Below are 17469 nucleotides of genomic sequence, written 5' to 3'. Positions count from 1 at the left end.
AAATGCCGTAAATAAACTAATAATCATCTTCAACGTGCACTGTGGTACAGTGGTTAGAGCTGTTACTTACAGCACCAGGGACCCAAGTGCAATTCTGGCCTTGGGTGACTGTGCGTGGAGTTTGCATGTTTTCCCTATGTCTGTGTGGGTTTCCTCCGGGTACTCCGGTTTCCTACCACAGTCCAAAGATGTACTAGTTAGGTGAATTAGCCATGATAAAAGTGCCCCTTAGTGTTCAAAGATTAGATTGGGTTACAGAAATAGGGTGGACATTAGGCTAAGGCAGGGTGCTCTTTCAGAGGGTCGGTACAGACTTAATGGGCCGCATGGCCCCCTTCTGCACTGTAGGGATTCTATGATGATTCCAAGCTGTTTACTGCCCTGAAATTTTAGAATTGATTTGTTACAATAATTCCTACACTGCCAGCTCTCATCACTGAAGCTATTTAAGAACCAAAGGACATACTGAAGTGATCCTTCAGAAAGAATGATGCCTGCTTGTTCAAATTTTACTCTGGGTCACTTGGCAATATCATTACATCATAATCAGGGGATCAAAGTGGTATACCTGCAGGAGTATACATGACTCTTCCTTATGCTTCGTCTGAAGAAACCCTTGCATCCATCACAACTGGAGGCACCATAGTGTTTTCCTGTTGCTCTGTCCCCACAGATTGCACACAACGTGCTAATCCCATTGTCTGATGTGTTCATGGCGTTTGTCTCTGTTGGAGAAATATCTGAGCGAGGAAAGAACATACAATCAGTCCCATTATACTTAGCAGGCAGCACAGTTACAAAACCATGAAAAATGTTCACTAACAGACACCTGTCATCCTCCCTTGCCATTTAAATTAGTATGTGCTGTTACGTTACACTACAAAGTGAGCCATATCAAAGTTGTTATTATTCGGATGAGTCTCTTAATACTGTCAGAAGCAAAATGATCTAAAGATTCCCTTGAACATTAATTTTGCGATCACAGTTGTTCTTTGATCACATTTTGCAACTACATGCAAAATAACACTCATCGTAATCTGTAAAAAGTTATCTTTTAGAAATTAATGTACTTAGTTAAAGCAGTCATACCATTGTGCAGTGATGTACTTTATAAATTGCAGCCCAGTGATTTACAATCACAGTCAAATAGTCTCTGTATGGTTTTCAGAGGGTTGATTCAAGGATCAAGAACCAAAAATGTATGAAATAGAATTTGTAGTTTAAAACAAATCCAAACAAATATATTTTCTCTTTCAGGAAATGGATAGTATTACTTTAGGTATGCTTTCAAATGGAAATAATTAAGACTGACATTGGCACAGTTGCAAACCCATCTGTTATCTTCTAATAAATAGCCATAAATGATTTTTTAACTGACAAGTCTTGTACTTTTGCCAACAAATAATGCCTCTTCAGCACTATGATACCAAGGACAAAAGATAAACTAAGGCTATAATATAATTTGAACCACAATCTAAAAGTTATTAGGAATATTTTCTGTGGAACTGGGACTAGTCTATAGAATGTAATCATTCTTTATTTCAATTTGATCTCTTCCTCTGAACTCTCCCACTTGCATTGCGAGATCTGGAGGTTTTAGAAAATAATGTTCCTTAAAAATTAATGAACTTATCCTAAGTAGAACTGAGTTCTGAGAGTGTGTCAATGTGACGAATGTATTCCACAGATGTTATGAAGTAAATGATATATCTATATGCACTTAGTTCTGTATTAAGTCCATAAAATAATAACCAATAGTTAAAGCTTTACACTAGTTAAATAATCAAAAACAGGATATGGTAGCCATTAGCCTATTATCCACTTAACATGTTTACTAGCCGCTTATAAATTTCACTTCTAATCTAGTCCAAAAACTAGTTGTGTACAAATTTTAAGCTCCAGGGACAAAACAAACCCTCAAGTTCCTCTCACAAGTGACTGAAATGCCTGTTCCAATGAAATGTAATAAATCAAATAAAATGTTCAGCTCAGAAATGTACATGAACTTTTCTTTCCTTTTGAAGTTGTAAAAAGACTAAAAATTATAGGATTAAAATAATTACAGCAGGGAATACGCCAGCTGGTTTTACTTTAAGCTGTTGACACACTGACAGCCTGCAAGTGGGTGGCACATTATATATATATTTTTTTTTAAAAGCAGTAGCCAGATTGACACCATCACCAAATATGTTGTCACTTATTAAGAGTGAAGGGAAGAATCTCAATGAAGTGCTCATAACTACAGTAAAGCCTATTTTAAACTAATCAATTCTTTATTCAACTTACTTTCAATTCTTTACATTACTTCAACCCACTGATCATAAACTAAGCAATGTATTATCAAACCATATACTGTAACTTACCATGGCCACTCTCCAGCAACTGCATATTTTCAAACTCCAAAGAAGTGTAAGATGGGTCTAAAGCTTCACCATAATTCGCCATGTCCATATCCAAAAACGATTCAGACAGCCTCATTATGAATGTACACACAACTATGTCTTATACACCCCACCACCCAACAGCACTGCTGGGTTGTCTTTTACACATTCAGAATTTTGAAATACTGCCCACAATAAACTACGTGATCAGCTTGTATAACTTTATGTTGGATGGGAGGAGTCCTCGAAGACATGGGCTCATTCTGCATAGTTGTATTATCTATCACTTCAGGAGTACCTGAATGAGGTTACAACGTTGATGGAATTTTTAGTGTGTGCGTTATCAATTTGACATTGAAAGTCAGCAACAACTATTGGCTTTCTAATTATATTAGTTGCCTGAAAGAGGACTTAGCATAAAAACTACAGTTACTTTGGAACATAACTGTGAAGTAGAGGGAAGCTATCAATAAAGACCAAGTGCAATGGAATTGATTTTTCAAATGTTATCAATAAATGTTGTGGTAGTTTAGCTTTGGTAGCCACTATTAATTATATTTATTGGCAGTGTCAATGGGAAATAGAATGAGGTCAGATTTAATACAACAAAATTTGAAGTTGTTGAGTTAGTGAGGCATCATGGCACCTTCTCAGAAAATGTACCCACATCAACACTCAAATTTGGAAATAAAATGAGATAAATATCCTCAATAAGCAATGGATGTGAACATCCTCATCAATTATTTTATTAAATTATAGTTTGATAACCATTGCTGGCATGTCAGGGATTAACTTCACCCCCACCTCCACAGAACTTTGTCCAGATCCAGGGACTAAATAGTAATTTAAAATAGTAAGCCACAATATTTCTCCATTATAATGAATTAACACACTTGAGAATGTGTTATGAACTAGAATACGTTGAGCTTCAGATGGAAGTGATGAACTAGCATTTTTGTAAACTACTGAATCATCTCAACCATTTAATAAAAACAGAAAAAGCTGGAAATACTCAGAAAATCAAGCAGCAGCTACAGAGGGGGCAGGTTTAGCTCAGTGGGCTAGACAGCTGGTTTGTGATGCAGAACAAGGCCAGAAGCATGGGTTCAATTCCCATGCCAGCTGAGAATTTAGAATTCTCCCTCTGTGTACCCAAACAGTCAATGTGGCGACTAGGTGCTTTTCACAGTAACTTCATTGCACTGTGTGGTGGTATGATTTGCATAGCTGTCTGCCAATGGTGCAGAACACCAGCTTACCATTGGCCCTGGTCGGTCATGTGCCTCTCGACCGATTGGTTGAGACCAGTCATGTGACGGCTCTCCGATTGGTTGAGAGGCTGAGTTAACCATGCCTCCATACCAAGGTATAAATAGTCGGAACATCAGCCGGTCGTCCATTTTATTGTAGTCAACCGCAGGGCTAAGTTCTAGCTTATTAAAGCCTAACTTTTGTACAGCAACTCATCTCTCGTGCATTTGATGGCTCATCAATTTAATAAGCTAGATTTTTGAAGATGGAGTTCCGGATCAAGCCCGAATGCCTCCGCATCAGCCCACAAACTCCGAACTCTGCAGAACTTTTTCAACATTGGCTGGCATGTCTCGAAGGATACCTGGAGTCTGCAACCAGCAACCATGGCACAGAAGCTTCACATCCTCCACTCCAGCGTGGGTATAGCAGCCTACGCGATAATCAAGGAGGAGAAAGATTACGACGCCGCCATGCTACAGCTGAATGGACAATTCCTTAAACCAGTCAACAGAGTATTCGCCCGACATCTGCTGGCCACCAGACAACAGCTCCCCGGTGAGTCATTAGACCAATTTTACCAGGCCCTCGCCATCCTGGGGAGGAACTGCTCCTGCCTCGCAGTTTCAGCTACGGAGCACATGGAACTGCTGATCAGAGACGCTTACGTGGCTGGGATGCAGTCCCCCACTATCCGCCAGCGGATGCTGGAGAAAGACGACCTCAGCTTACCTGAGGCACGGACTCTCTCCACCTCCCTGGAGGTCACCGATCTAAACGCCCGCGCCTATGTCCCCAGCTGCGCGGCACCATCCTGGGCCTCCTGGCACGCTTCCCCACCGCCATCCGCCACTCCCGAACCCCCTCAGGCCTGCGCCGCGGGACGCCCCGACAAGTCCTCGGGGCCCCGCTGCTACTTTTGCGGGTTCGTGAAACACCCTCGCCCGCGCTGCCCAGCCCGCTCCGCCCTCTGTAAGAGCTGCGGGAAGAAGGGCCACTTCTCCACTGTCTGCCAGGCCAAAACGGTCGCTGAGGTTCCGCGCAACGAGCAGGGATCCCCACCTCCGGGCCCTTGCTGGCCCCTCCTGGACACCGCGCAACACTCTCCCCCCCCGCCCCCGGGCCCCTGCGCCCGGCCTGCGCACCTCTCTCTCTCCTCCGGGCCCTCCCGGTCCCCTCCTAGATGCCACGCAACTCTCTCCCCCCCCCGCCCCTGGGCCCCCGCGCCGGGCCTGCGCGCCTCTCTCTCTCCTCCGGGGCCCCTCCAGCGCACCGCGCCAGTCTCCGCTCGCCGCCCCCGCGCCTGGCCTGCGCGCCTCTCTGCCCCCACTCCCAGCCACTCCGATCGACCCGGCGGCACCACTAGCCCTGCCCCCAGTAACCACGAGGGCCCCATGGGCGCCGCCATCTTGGGGCGCCGACTCCACGTGCGGGCCCTGGGTGCCGCCATCTTGGGGCGCCGACCCCACGTGCGGGTCCTGGGCGCCGCCGTCTTGGGGCCCCGACTCCACGTGCGGGTCCTGGGCGCCGCCATCTTGGGGGCCCGACTCCACGTGCGGGTCCTGGGTGCCGCCATCTTGGGATCCCGACTCCCCGTGTGGATTCTGGGCACCACCTTCCGGGACTGGCACGCAAGGTTCTTCCAGCATCTACTCGGACGACGACGACGAATACGGATTTTCTCCACGGCTCGCGGCCATTCAGCTCGACCAGTCACGTCCACGCACACTCGCCAAAAGACAACGCTCATCTACCTCAACGGCCACGAGACGGGCTGCCTGCTGGACTCCAGGAGCACGGAAAGCTTCGTTCACCCTGCCATGGTAAAATGCTGCGCGCTCCCTGTCCATCCTGTAAAACACAAAATCGGGTTAGCCTCAGGTTCGCACTCCGTCCACATCACCGGGTGCTGCATCGCGGACCTCACGGTCCAAGGGAAGGTTTTTAAAAATTATAAACTCCTTGTCCTCCCTGACCTTTGCGCACCGGCACTCCTAGGACTGGACTTCCAGTGCAACCTGCAGAGCTTGACCTTTCAATTCGGCGGCCCTATACCCCACCTCACTGTCTGCAGTCTCGCGTCCCTCAAAGTGGACCCCCCCTCCTTGTTTGCTAATCTCACCCCCGATTGCAAACCCGTCGCAACACGGAGCAGACGGTACAGCGCCCAGGACCGGTCCTTCATCAGGTCCGAGGTCCAGAGGCTGCTGACGGAAGGGGTCATCGAGGGCAGCAACAGTCCCTGGCGAGCCCAAGTGCTGGTGGTCCGGACGGAAGAGAAAAACCGGATGGTCATCGACTATAGCCAGACCATCAACCGGTTTACGCAACTGGACGCGTATCCTCTCCCCCGTATTTCCGCCATGGTAAACGATTTCGCGAAATACAAGGTCTTCTCCACTGTGGACCTTAAGTCCGCTTACCACCAGCTCCCCCTCCGCGCGAGTGACCGCAAATACACCGCGTTTGAGGCAGATAGGCGCTTCTACCACTTCCTTAGGGTTCCATTTGGTGTCACAAATGGGGTCTCGGTCTTCCAACGGGAGATGGACCGAATGGTCGACAAGTACGGATTACGGGCTACCTTCCCGTATCTTGATAATGTCACCATCTGCGGCCACGATCAGCAGGACCATGACGCCAACCTCCAGAAATTCCTCCAAACCGCAAAACTCCTTAAGCTCACATACAATAAGGATAAGTGCGTGTTTAGCACCGACCGTCTAGCCATCCTCGGCTACGTAGTGCGTAAAGGAGTGATAGGCCCCGGCCCCGAACGCATGCGCCCCCTGATGGAACTCCCTCTCCCCAATACCCTCAAATCCCTCAAACGCTGCCTGGGTTTCTTCGCGTACTACGCCCAATGGGTTCCCAACTATGCTGACAAGGCCCGTCCCCTCAGTCAAACCACGACCTTCCCGCCGTCGACAGAGGCCTGCCAGGCCTTTAGTCGCATCAAAGCGGACATCGCAAAGGCCACGATGCACGCCATCGATGAGTCCCTCCCCTTCCAGGTCGAGAGCAACGCATCAGAAGTTGCTCTGGCGGTCACCCTGAACCAAGCGGGCAGACCCGTGGCCTTCTTCTCCAGAACTCTCCAGGCTTCCGAACTCCACCACCCCTCTGTGGAAAAGGAAGCCCAGGCCATAGTCGAAGCGGTGCGACATTGGAGGCACTATTTGGCCGGCAGGAGGTTTACCCTCCTCACAGACCAACGGTCAGTAGCCTTCATGTTTGATAATGCACAAATGGGCAAGATCAAGAATGACAAGATCTTACGGTGGCGGATCGAGTTGTCCACGTACAACTATGAGATCTTGTATCGTCCTGGGAAGCTCAATGAGCCTCCTGATGCCCTGTCCCGCGGTACCTGTGCCAGCGCGCAGATAGACCGCCTCCGCTCCCTCCACGCGGACCTCTGCCATCCAGGGGTGACCCGTCTCTACCATTTCATTAAGGCCCGCAACCTGCCTTTCTCCATCGCGGAAGTCAGGACAGTAACCCGTGACTGCCACATCTGCGCCGAGTGCAAACCGCACTTTTACCGCCCCGAGCACGCACACCTGATCAAAGCATCCCGCCCCTTCGAACGTCTCAGCATTGACTTCAAGGGGCCCCTTCCCACTAACAACCGTAACAGTTACTTCCTGGCGGTAATTCTCCCGCTTCCCCTTCGCCATTCCCTGCCCCGACATGACCACATCGACCGTCATTAAGGCCCTCCTCTCCATCTTCTCCCTGTTCGGCTACCCCGCGTACATACACAACGATCGGGGGTCCTCCTTTATGAGCGACGAACTGTGTCAATTCCTGCTCAACAGGGGCATTGTCTCTAGCAGGACGACCAGCTATAACCCCCGGGGTAACGGACAGGTTGAGCGGGAGAATGGTACCATCTGGAAGACCATACTACTGGCCCTCCGGTCCAGAGGTCTCCCTATTTCCCGATGGCAAGAGGTTATCCCCGATGCCCTACATTCTATCCGCTCACTCCTCTGTACCGCAACAAATCAGACACCTCATGAACGTCTTCTTGTCTTCCCCAGGAAGTCGTCCTCCGGATCCCCTCTCCCGACGTGGCTGGTCACCCCTGGACCCATCTTGCTCCGGAAGCATGTGCGGGTGCACAAGTCCGACCCGTTGGTGGAACAAGTCCAGTTACTTCACGCTAACCCGCAGTATGCGTATGTGGAGTACCCCGACGGTCGGCAGGACACGGTCTCCCTCCGGGACCTGGCACCCGCTGGCGTGCGGCCTTCCCCCCCTTCACCACAGACCCCCCCCCCTGTTTTTTTCCCTCCCAGCGCCCCACCCAGGTCACCCCTTCCCCATCCATGGCGTCTCCACAGCCAGCTCGGATGACGGAGACTATTCAAGGACCATCGCTCCCGGACTCCAAGACGTCAGCGGAACCACCACCATCGGCTGAACCGACGTCACCTACTCCACTGCGGCGGTCTGCCAGAATGTCACAGGCCACGAAAAGACTGATCGAATCAATCTAAATTTCAACAGCTCCATGGACTTTGTTGGGACTTTGTGTAATATTGTTAATTGTCTGGGCCAGTGGGAAGCCAAAAATGTAATTAAAGAAAAGGAGAGAAATTTTTTGTTCTCCCGGCTGCTACTCATACCACCAGTTCTCCCCCCCCCCCGCCCCCGGCTCTCGTTGATCCCCCCCCCCCCCCCGGCTTCTTTCTCCGCAAGGGATGAATGTGGTGGTATGATTTGCATAGCTGTCTGCCATTGGTGCAGAACACCGGCTTACCATTGGCCCTGGTCGGTCATGTGCCTCTCGACCGATTGGTTGAGACCAGTCATGTGACGGCTCTCCGATTGGTCGAGAGGCTGAGTTAACCATGCCTCCATACTGAGGTATAAATAGTCGGAACGCCCGGCAGTCGTCCATTTTATTTTAGTCAACCGCAGGGCTAAGTTCTAGCTTATTAAAGCCCAACTTTTGTATAGCAACTCGTCTCTCGTGCAATTGATGGCTCATCGCAGTGTTAATGTAAGCCTACTTGTGACAATAAAAGAGTATTTACTTAAAACCAGGGTTAGCAATTCAGGAGACCCTACAAATATTTTCTCTCCATAGAAGCTGCCTGGCCTGGTGAGTGCTTCCAGCATTTTCTATCTTTTTTCAGATTTCTATAATATGCAGTATTTTCCTTTTGTATTAACATCCAAACTATTTACAAAAGAAAAATTTACGTATCTTTTATATAGCTTCATTAGCAACTTTACTCTATTAATATTCTCTATGACTATGATGTATTTATACATACTGGGCACAGTCAAGAATAGCACATTTGGGACGTTATCAATTTCATGCTGGCTGAAGTACATTCATGAACTATTCTCTACCAATTTCAATTTTATAATTTACTCTTCAGCAACGTTTGAAAAACAAAATAACTTGGTGCCAAATAAAAACCTGCTTTGTTATTTATATTGGATATAGCTAAATGTTTCTTGTCCAGCTCAAACTTGGAAAGTGTGGTGAAGTAAACACAATTTTAAATAAAGAACTATAAAATTCCTTACACAACTCATATTGAAGATAGCAAAAAATGCTTTCCTCATAAAACATAGATAATGCTCACAATCTACCAAGTCTTATCATATTTTGCATTACGTCATTAACTGTATCTTATCTCTGCAACTATTAAATCTATACTTGACCAGCATTCAATGTTCTGCTCCCTCCAATAATTTTAAAAACAACTGATATTGTGATAAATATCTAATCTTATCTACAAGGTTACATTCATAACAAAAATTCCAAAAGAGTATCCCACTTTATCATACTCAGATCATAATCCTCACGTCTACTTGAATAAGATACCAGCAGTGAGAAAAAAAAGATTTGGTATTATAGCACCGTATATTCCTCTTTTCACTGTAGAGATGTGCATAAAAGAGGTGCATCGCTATTTGGCTGTCTTTCTTAGCTCCTCTGTGAAAATTGTCCCTGTTCAAAATTAATTCAGGAAAACTGGTGAAAAAACAAAAACAGAAGGCTTTATTCAAGGTCGATCAGAAGAAACTTTTGCAGAGTTTCAAAAAGGAAGAATTTACTTTGAAAAATAAGTATTGAACTCCAAATTACATCTGAGTTTAACTTTGAAAAATAGGTTTTGAACTCCAACTTGCATCTGAGTTTAACCAGCTGAAAGGAGTTATCTGGAACAAGTGCAAAGGCCACTAGTGGTATCTTGCGTTCGGAGCAGCAAGGGGAGAGAATAGAGGGTAAAGACCATAAGAGTCACATAACTCACAGAACAAACACTTTAGGCAACATATTTACTTCAGTAGAGTCAGCCAACATGACGAAGAAGCTATGTAGGGTGGCCCAGGTTCAGCAAGGAGACTGACTGGGATGTTGCACTTGATCCATAAAGACCTGCAGGAAGAGTCTTCCATTTCCTTATTTGGCCAATACCCTCAATTTGTATCCCAAGGGCACTTCCAGAGTCAGACACTAGGGTTGTTTTTTCGGAAATTACGCTCCATTTTTTGCACAATAAAAGAAAGACATACTGCAAGATATCTGCCCATTATAATCAATCTCCCTTACATGACATTCTAAATACAGTACACACTTCCTGTCCTGGGTGGTCTCTCGCACAGGGCCACAGTTGTGGCCGTTTTTCCAATGTTGGCCTGGTCGCAGTGGCTATAAAAAAATTTAAATCACTACTCAGATGAACAGTGACAACCTCACCTGCTGGGGCTGCTGTAGGACAATGCCCTCTCGCTGGCCCAGCTGGGTACCCGATATGTCCGCAATTCTTAATTGGATGATGTTTCTGGAGGCAACCTCTTAATTGGTCACCGCCTGTAAGCTCATGCAGTAAGGTGGCCAGGCAGCATCAGTATGATAGGGACCCACATTTCATCCTGACCTCTGGAAAATCTTTAAGCCAGTAAGACGCCATCCTTTAAAGTGAGATTATCAGCATTAGGAGTTAATTGGACTGTAAATTCTGGCAACTGTATAGGTGCAGAAATTGGAAATTGCTGACTAATCTGGTCAGCTTCTCCACAAGCTTCATAATAACAGTATCTCACAGACAGTATTGAGATACTTTGAAGCGTGTGAACTTCCAGTAATTACCCGTTACCTACTAAAATAACTAGAGTCAGGTAGGGTCGATGTAATCAAGGGCAAGTAGATTTTTAATGGTGAGATCTGTCTTAATGACTGCCCAGCATGCTCTCCGATGCTGAAAATATACCTTTACTTTTAATGAGTGGAGTCACGTTCATCAGATTCTAATTATTGTTGGGAAGTTTAAAAAAAAATTATTCAGGATTGTATGGTTCTGTCGTGCATGCCTGCCCCCCAGCAGGTGCAGTGGACCATTTAAATTGCCATTTACTTCAATGGGACCACAATATCCCATATTGTGGGAGGGACTATAAAATCCTGGCCATCACTTTCTTTATTTTTTTCTTTCTCTTTGTCTCCTTCTCTTAATCCTATCTTTCTCTCTCTTTATTCATTTTCAGTACATGGGACTGGATTTTCATGATGGGTTCAGGAAATAGGAGTCAGGCCATTTCAGGACTTGGGAAGCCCAGTCCATCACCTCTGCCTATTCCCAACATATTTTCAATCCTGGAGATGTGAAAAAGGCTCGAGTATTCCGACTTTGAGGCAATGTCAGAGGAATACGAAGATCCAACGGGATAGTTAGAATGCCACATCATGCCCCCTCCATTCTCCCACTGATTCCTCTTGGCACATCCTCACCCTCTTCCCCCCACCCACCATGTTCTTTCTATGCCCCCTATAAACAGTGGCACAGTGGTTAGCACAGCTGCCTCACAGCACCAGGGATTCGGATTCAATTCTGACCTCAGAGACTGTATGGATTTTGCACGTTCTCCCCGTGTCCATGTGGGTTTCCTCCGGGTGCTCTGGTTTCCTCCCACAATCCAAAAATGTGCAGGTTAAGTAGATTAGCCATGCTAAATTTCCCTCTTAGTTGCAGTGATACGGAGGGGTTACTGGGACAGGGCAGGAGGCGTGGGCCCAGCTAGGGTGTTGTTTGGAGGGCCAGTGCAGACTTGGTGGGCCAAATGGCCTCCTTCTGCACTGTCGGGATTCTATGGACTCTATGTCCTCCATAGCCACTGACTAAGTATCTGCTATGTGCAGTCCTCAGGAAACATCTCATAATAATGGAAATCCTGCAGAATAGACAGTACAAGCACACCTGAACAATCTAAGAGAACTGTCACCGTAAAACACAACCATTCATATATAAAAACAATCCTGACCCAATGAAAAAGAGTTAATGCCCTCAAGTGGCCATTCACTTGGAAAAACAAACTTCTCTTCATAACCAGATCAAAGATGGATAATCCATTAATAAACTCTTAAACTATTCATCAAGCTATGAACACAGCTCCCTGCTGAGAAAAGAGGTTCTGTAGCTTTTGAGCTACTGGCAAGTATCCATAATGCCCCCAGCTGTCAGAGCAAACCATTGGAAATGGAAATAATGGAGGCTATCACAAAACAGTTTTTCTGAGCTATACCAGATATCTTGACAAGTTAAGCTGTCCAGGAGAGGATTTCTACTTTTCTCATTTAAAAAAAGCTTGCAGACTTGTTTTAATTGCAAATTTAAAGGGTATTTAAATCACTTAAAATCATGACAGTAAATAAAGCTCCCAGATGCGTTTTTCTTCAGATTTGAATGCATAATGGAAATATTCCCATTTGGAAAAGTATTTCAATTCATCTCAACACTTAAACAATGCTGATCAACCTATCTTTGCTGGACAGAGCCCAATGATGAATTACAGCATTAAAAGCAGGTCTAACAAGCAGATCAAACTTAAAACAGAGAATCGAAGATGACAATTAAAGCAGTCAAACCATTTAACACTTACCTATCAGAATATTCCTCACACCTCAACAAACGTTCTTACCCAAGGTTCACAAACTGGTGGGTTTTCAGAAGCCTTCCAAAACCCACCCAACCGAACAAAGGTATTGAGGGAACAGGAAGGAAGACTGCTCTCGGGCTGTCAATAGTATCCTCAACATCAGCAGAAGTGTGTGCGGAGTCACAACCAAAGCTATTCCCAAACCTTGATATTAAAATCCAATTCGCTTCTTGCACCTAGTGGTGCACCAAGACAGACTTTTTGTCTGTTTCCATAGATTGTTATTCCTGGAACAGGTCACAGAGGCTTATACAGTGGTACCACCCGGCATCATGCATGGCTGACCAGGGGCGGATTCTCCGAACCCCCGCCAGGTTGGAGAATCGCCAGTGGGAGGCATGAATCCCGCCCCGCCACTCCGATGCTGGCTGCCGAATTCTCCGGTGCCGGTTTTCGGGTGGGGGCGGGGATCACGCCACACTGGTCGGGGGCTGTTGGCAGCGGATCCCCGGCAATTCTCCGGGCCCCGATGGCCAGTCCCGCCGGCATGAAATGGACATGGTCTGGAGGGCGGCTAGCGGAGTCCTTGGGGGGGGGGGGGGGGGGGGCAGGGAGGGGAGAATCCGGCCCCGGTGGTCTGGCCTGCGTCCGGGACCCACCGATCTGCAGGCGGGCCTGTGCCGTGGCAGCACTCTTCCCGCCGTGACGGCCTCTGTAAGGCTCCGCCATGGCCGGTGCGGAGATGAAACCCCCAGCGCATGCAGAGGAAACACGCCGGCGGTTCTGCGCATGGCCAGAACACGCTGGCGCTTCTGCGCATCCGCCAACTCATGCCGGCCCACGGCGGCCCTTTTGCCGCCAGTTGGAACGGCGCCAATCCCTCCAGTGCCGGCCAAGCCCCTGGAAGTGCAGAGGATTCCGCAACTTCCGGGTGGCCCCAATGCCGGCTTGGTTCACGCCACTCTTGGAGCCAGTGTCAGGTCAACCCGCCAATTGTGGGAAAATCCCGGCCCAGGAGTCTCATCTGCTCTTATTGCTTTCCATTGGTGTGTTGCAGGCTAACACTCTACCTGTTTTGCGGTGTTATGAATGTACCTTCCTTGGCCATCAAATTCTGAGCTGGGATTCAAACCCAGAGCTACTGATTCAAAGGCAGCGACTCTACCCACCACACCACAAGACCTTGACCCTTCATATGGCCATGTGAAAATGCATAGGTTGGGTGGACACAGGAAATTCAAAATTTGTGTGAAAAACCCCAAAGCTTTTGCCATTCCTGGCGCCAATCCCACCTCCATGAGAGGACGGAAATCCAGCCAGTGGTGTAACACGAAGGGCACAGTCTACTGGCCACGTCATGCCAAAACCAGGGAGACACAAATGGTAGATTTGTGATGGCCATTATGCCCCGCATGATCTAGGCCCCGCCCACTTACACTGGATCTAATGGTCACCTGGCATCTACCGGCCATGCTGAGGAAGCCCCAACCTGGCGCTGTTCAGTGCTGGTCCCCACAAACGGGGACCAGGTGAAATGGTATCTGGGAGGGTCTCCCAGATGATCAGAGGCCCCCAGGTGGTCAGCCTCTGGGCAGGTGGCACCCTGGCACTGCTGGTGCCATCTGGGCACCTTTGCACTGCCAGCCTGGCAGTCTTGCAGTGCCACCTTGGTGCCATCTGGCACTGCCAGGTTGTCCAGGTGGCTGTGCCAAGGTGACAGGCTGGCATTCTGCTCACATTGGGATTGGGCACGCTGGTGCCCTGCCCATGGGAGGTCGGGTGCGGGGAGGCTCGATGACCCTCTTAAAGATGAGTTGGGGCATTGGGGGGGTCCCTGGATTAGGTCGGGGGTGGAGAGAAATGGCGTCCCAATCTGTCCCTGCACGGAGGAGCTCCAGCTCAGTGCAGAAATGACGCTGAGTGCAGCCTGGGTGGGTGTGTGTGTGTGTGTGGGGGGGGGGCGGTACTGGGGCACCAAAAAAAAAACTGAGAGCCATTAGATAGCGGGGTATTCCCACGCTACGAGCATTGGGTACGACCTGGCTAATCCTGCCCAGAACGGACTCTATTTGTTTTTTAGTAAGATCGCGCCTTAAATTCTGCCTAGCATTTCTTGGTTCAGATTGCATACCTCAGAAAAGATTCTTCAACCTAATTGGTTAAGGAGATACAAAATTACCAAATGCAAACAGGTGGCAGATATCCTGGAGAGGGCATTATGCAGAAATAAATTTCGAATGCCTGCAATCTCCAGTGTAAAATTTCAGAGGTAGTCTATGGGCAAGTGTAAGTGCAGTGAACAGCGGAACAATGGCAATATTTCCGAATGGGAGTTCAACTTTCACCATCAAATTACTGAAACAAATAGATCACTTAAAATGCTCTTTGGAAAATAGCTTTACAAAAGAAAAAAATACATTTCCTGAGAACATAAGGAAACTTAGCCACTGAATTGCCCATTGTTGTTTAATACTTCCACTAAAGGGGCTATTTGAAGCCTCAAAAGCCTTGGTGCATGTTAACTGCTTGCTTCTGCATCTACAGCTGGAAAGAGCATTCAGATAAGAGGGTAGAGGTGAGGTCCTGGTCGGTGAGCGGGAGGGGGTGGTCCGGTTGGTGGGGGGTTGGGTCGATCTGGAATTGTGTGGTGGGTTCCCTGGGAGGGTGTGTATGTGGGTGTGTGTAAGGGAGCAGGGGGTTGTCCCATGCAAGACTGAATCTGGGTATTTTAAATAGTTGCTCTGGAGTTAGAAGTGACTTTTTCTTCTAACTCTTCCAGCGTAACTATCAGGGTAAAACTGGCAGAACCATCCAAAGTTAGAAATTTAAATCATTTCTGTCTGATGATTCCCAGCCTAGCACAATTGTCCAGATGATGTTAGCTCTTCTGGATAATTGCCGGGTAAACCCTAAGTGGGAACTTCCTGGAGGGATTCCCCAGCGCATCATTGGAGTACTCCCAAATGCGACTCTGGGGAACCAGGAAGTTATGGGCCACTGTGTTCCATTTTGACCTGCTCTTCCGTACAGGCAACATGGACAAACATCTGAAGCCTGAGGGGTAATTGTTTAAAACTGAAGATCAGAGTGCGATGACAGCATCAAGTCCTGACTGCAGTTTTAACTGATGGCCTGAGTGGGGAGAGCCTTGTGTATTTCATTCAGGATGAAAAGAGTAAAGGATCCAGGCCAGAAGACTTTACAGTAAACAAACTAAAAGTGCACAAAATGCTAAATTTTCTCTGTTCCTGGAGTATGCCATATCACTTCTGAATGTGGACGCAAAAGTATTGGCGAAGGCACTGGTGGGTAGACTGGAGGAGTGCCTCCCAAAGATGATAGGTTAGGATCAGACGGGGTTCGTGAGAGGGAGGCAGCTTTTTTCGAACATTAGGAGGGTTTTGAACGTCGTTACGGTACCGGCGGAAGGGAAGGAAACAGAGGTGGTTGTGGCATTGGATGCCGAGAAGGCGTTTGACCGGGTAGAATGGGGGTACTTGATGGCAGTTCTGAAGCGGTTTGGGATTGGACCAAGATTTGTGAACTGGGTAAAGCTATTATATAAGGTGCCGAAGGCGAGTGTACTCACAAACAACATCAGCTTGAGGTACTTTTCTCTCCACCGTGGGACGAGGCAGGGATGTCCTATGTTCCCCCCTGCTGTTTGCACTTTCGATTGAGCCGTTGGCCATCGCATTAAGATGTTCGGGAGTATGGAAAGGAATAGTGCCGGGGGGGATAGAGCATAGGAAGTCCTTTAATGCCGATGACTTGCTGGTATGTGCTGGAACAGAGTGTGTCGATCGGGGGAATGTTGGAGCTACTGCGAGTGTTTGGGTCTTTCTCGGGGTGCAAGCTGAACCTGGACAAGAGTGAGTATTTTGTGGTGTCTCGGCCGGGGATTTGCGGGGGGGGGGGGGGTTGCTGCCATTCCGTAAGGCAGGGACTCACTTTCGGTATCTGGGGGTGCAGGTTGCCCAGGAGTGGGGGAGGCTTCGTATGTACAACATCACTAGATTGGTGGGGAGAGTGAAAGCTGATCTGGCAAGGTGGGATGGTCTCCCTCTGTCACTGGCGGGTCGGTTACAGGCGGTTACAATGAATGTGTTGCCACGATTTCTGTTTAATTTTCAATGCCTACCGATTTTCCTGCCAAAGGCTTTTTTCAGGGAGATTGAGGGAAGCACGGTAGCATTGTGGTTAGCACAATTGCTTCACAGCTCCACATAGCGTTGCCATATGCCAGCAACTGTCTGTACTACCAGCCTTGTTCATCCTTCTACATTCCCAGTATTTTAAAATTTCCTTTCTATTCTAACTGGCCCATGACCTCCTTACTAAGCTTCCCTTTCCCTTGACATGATGAAATGCGTCTTTAAATAACACAGATTCCACTTTTACAACTCTAGGTGTTACTAACGCATAGATATTTGAAAGTGTATGTCAACTCTCAGGAAAAGAAGACACTCAAATCCTGTACAGAAGTGACTGATAGAACTAAACCCGGAAAGCTATCAATAGCAAACTTGAATTTATGACAGAGGATATTCTCAAGAAGCTCCTTCTAATTTCTAGTTCAGATCTGTCAGAATACAGTAAGAGTCACAGGTAATAAACCAAAAGAATTACTGAAGCTTACAATTCAGTTGCAGAACTGGGCGGCCAGTTAGTAAACAGGAGACGAAGAGCAGATTAAGGGATTTATAGAATAAGGAGAAAGCATCATTTTGGATTGAAAGGTTAAAAGAAAGATGAGGGCACTTTTTGAAAGTGGTTGGACGTAGTTAGCAGTGTTCCATCGGGTTATTTTCTGGGAATGCAACTCTTCACCATGGAATCACAGAAATTACAGTGAAGAAAGAGGTCATTCGGCCCATCAAGTCTACACCAGCCCTTGAAAGAGCACCCTACTTAAGGCCACATGTCCACCCTC

The 17469-nt window shown here is 47.6% G+C and overlaps 1 protein-coding gene across 4 annotated transcripts in view; it reads right to left on the bottom strand.

Moving 5' to 3' along the window:
• Nucleotides 1-17469, bottom strand: part of LOC119972627 (hepatocyte nuclear factor 4-gamma-like) — a 200756-nt gene that overhangs the window by 56733 nt on the left and 126554 nt on the right. For 2 of the 4 annotated variants that reach the window (XM_038809641.1, XM_038809642.1), the window contains exons 1-2: nucleotides 2364-2550; nucleotides 569-740 (exon numbers count right to left, since the gene is read on the bottom strand). In XM_038809641.1, coding sequence (XP_038665569.1) covers nucleotides 569-740; nucleotides 2364-2478 — 287 coding nt within the window. In that variant the 5' untranslated portion in view covers nucleotides 2479-2550. Of the gene's footprint in view, nucleotides 1-568; nucleotides 741-2363; nucleotides 2551-17469 lie in introns of those variants that run through there. The other 2 variants (XM_038809643.1, XM_038809644.1) reach the window with 1 other exon arrangement.

Source organism: Scyliorhinus canicula, chromosome 10 (genome assembly GCF_902713615.1).
Source record: "Scyliorhinus canicula chromosome 10, sScyCan1.1, whole genome shotgun sequence".
Classification (NCBI taxonomy): Eukaryota; Metazoa; Chordata; class Chondrichthyes; order Carcharhiniformes; family Scyliorhinidae; genus Scyliorhinus; species Scyliorhinus canicula.
This window is presented reverse-complemented; position numbering and strand designations above follow the sequence as displayed.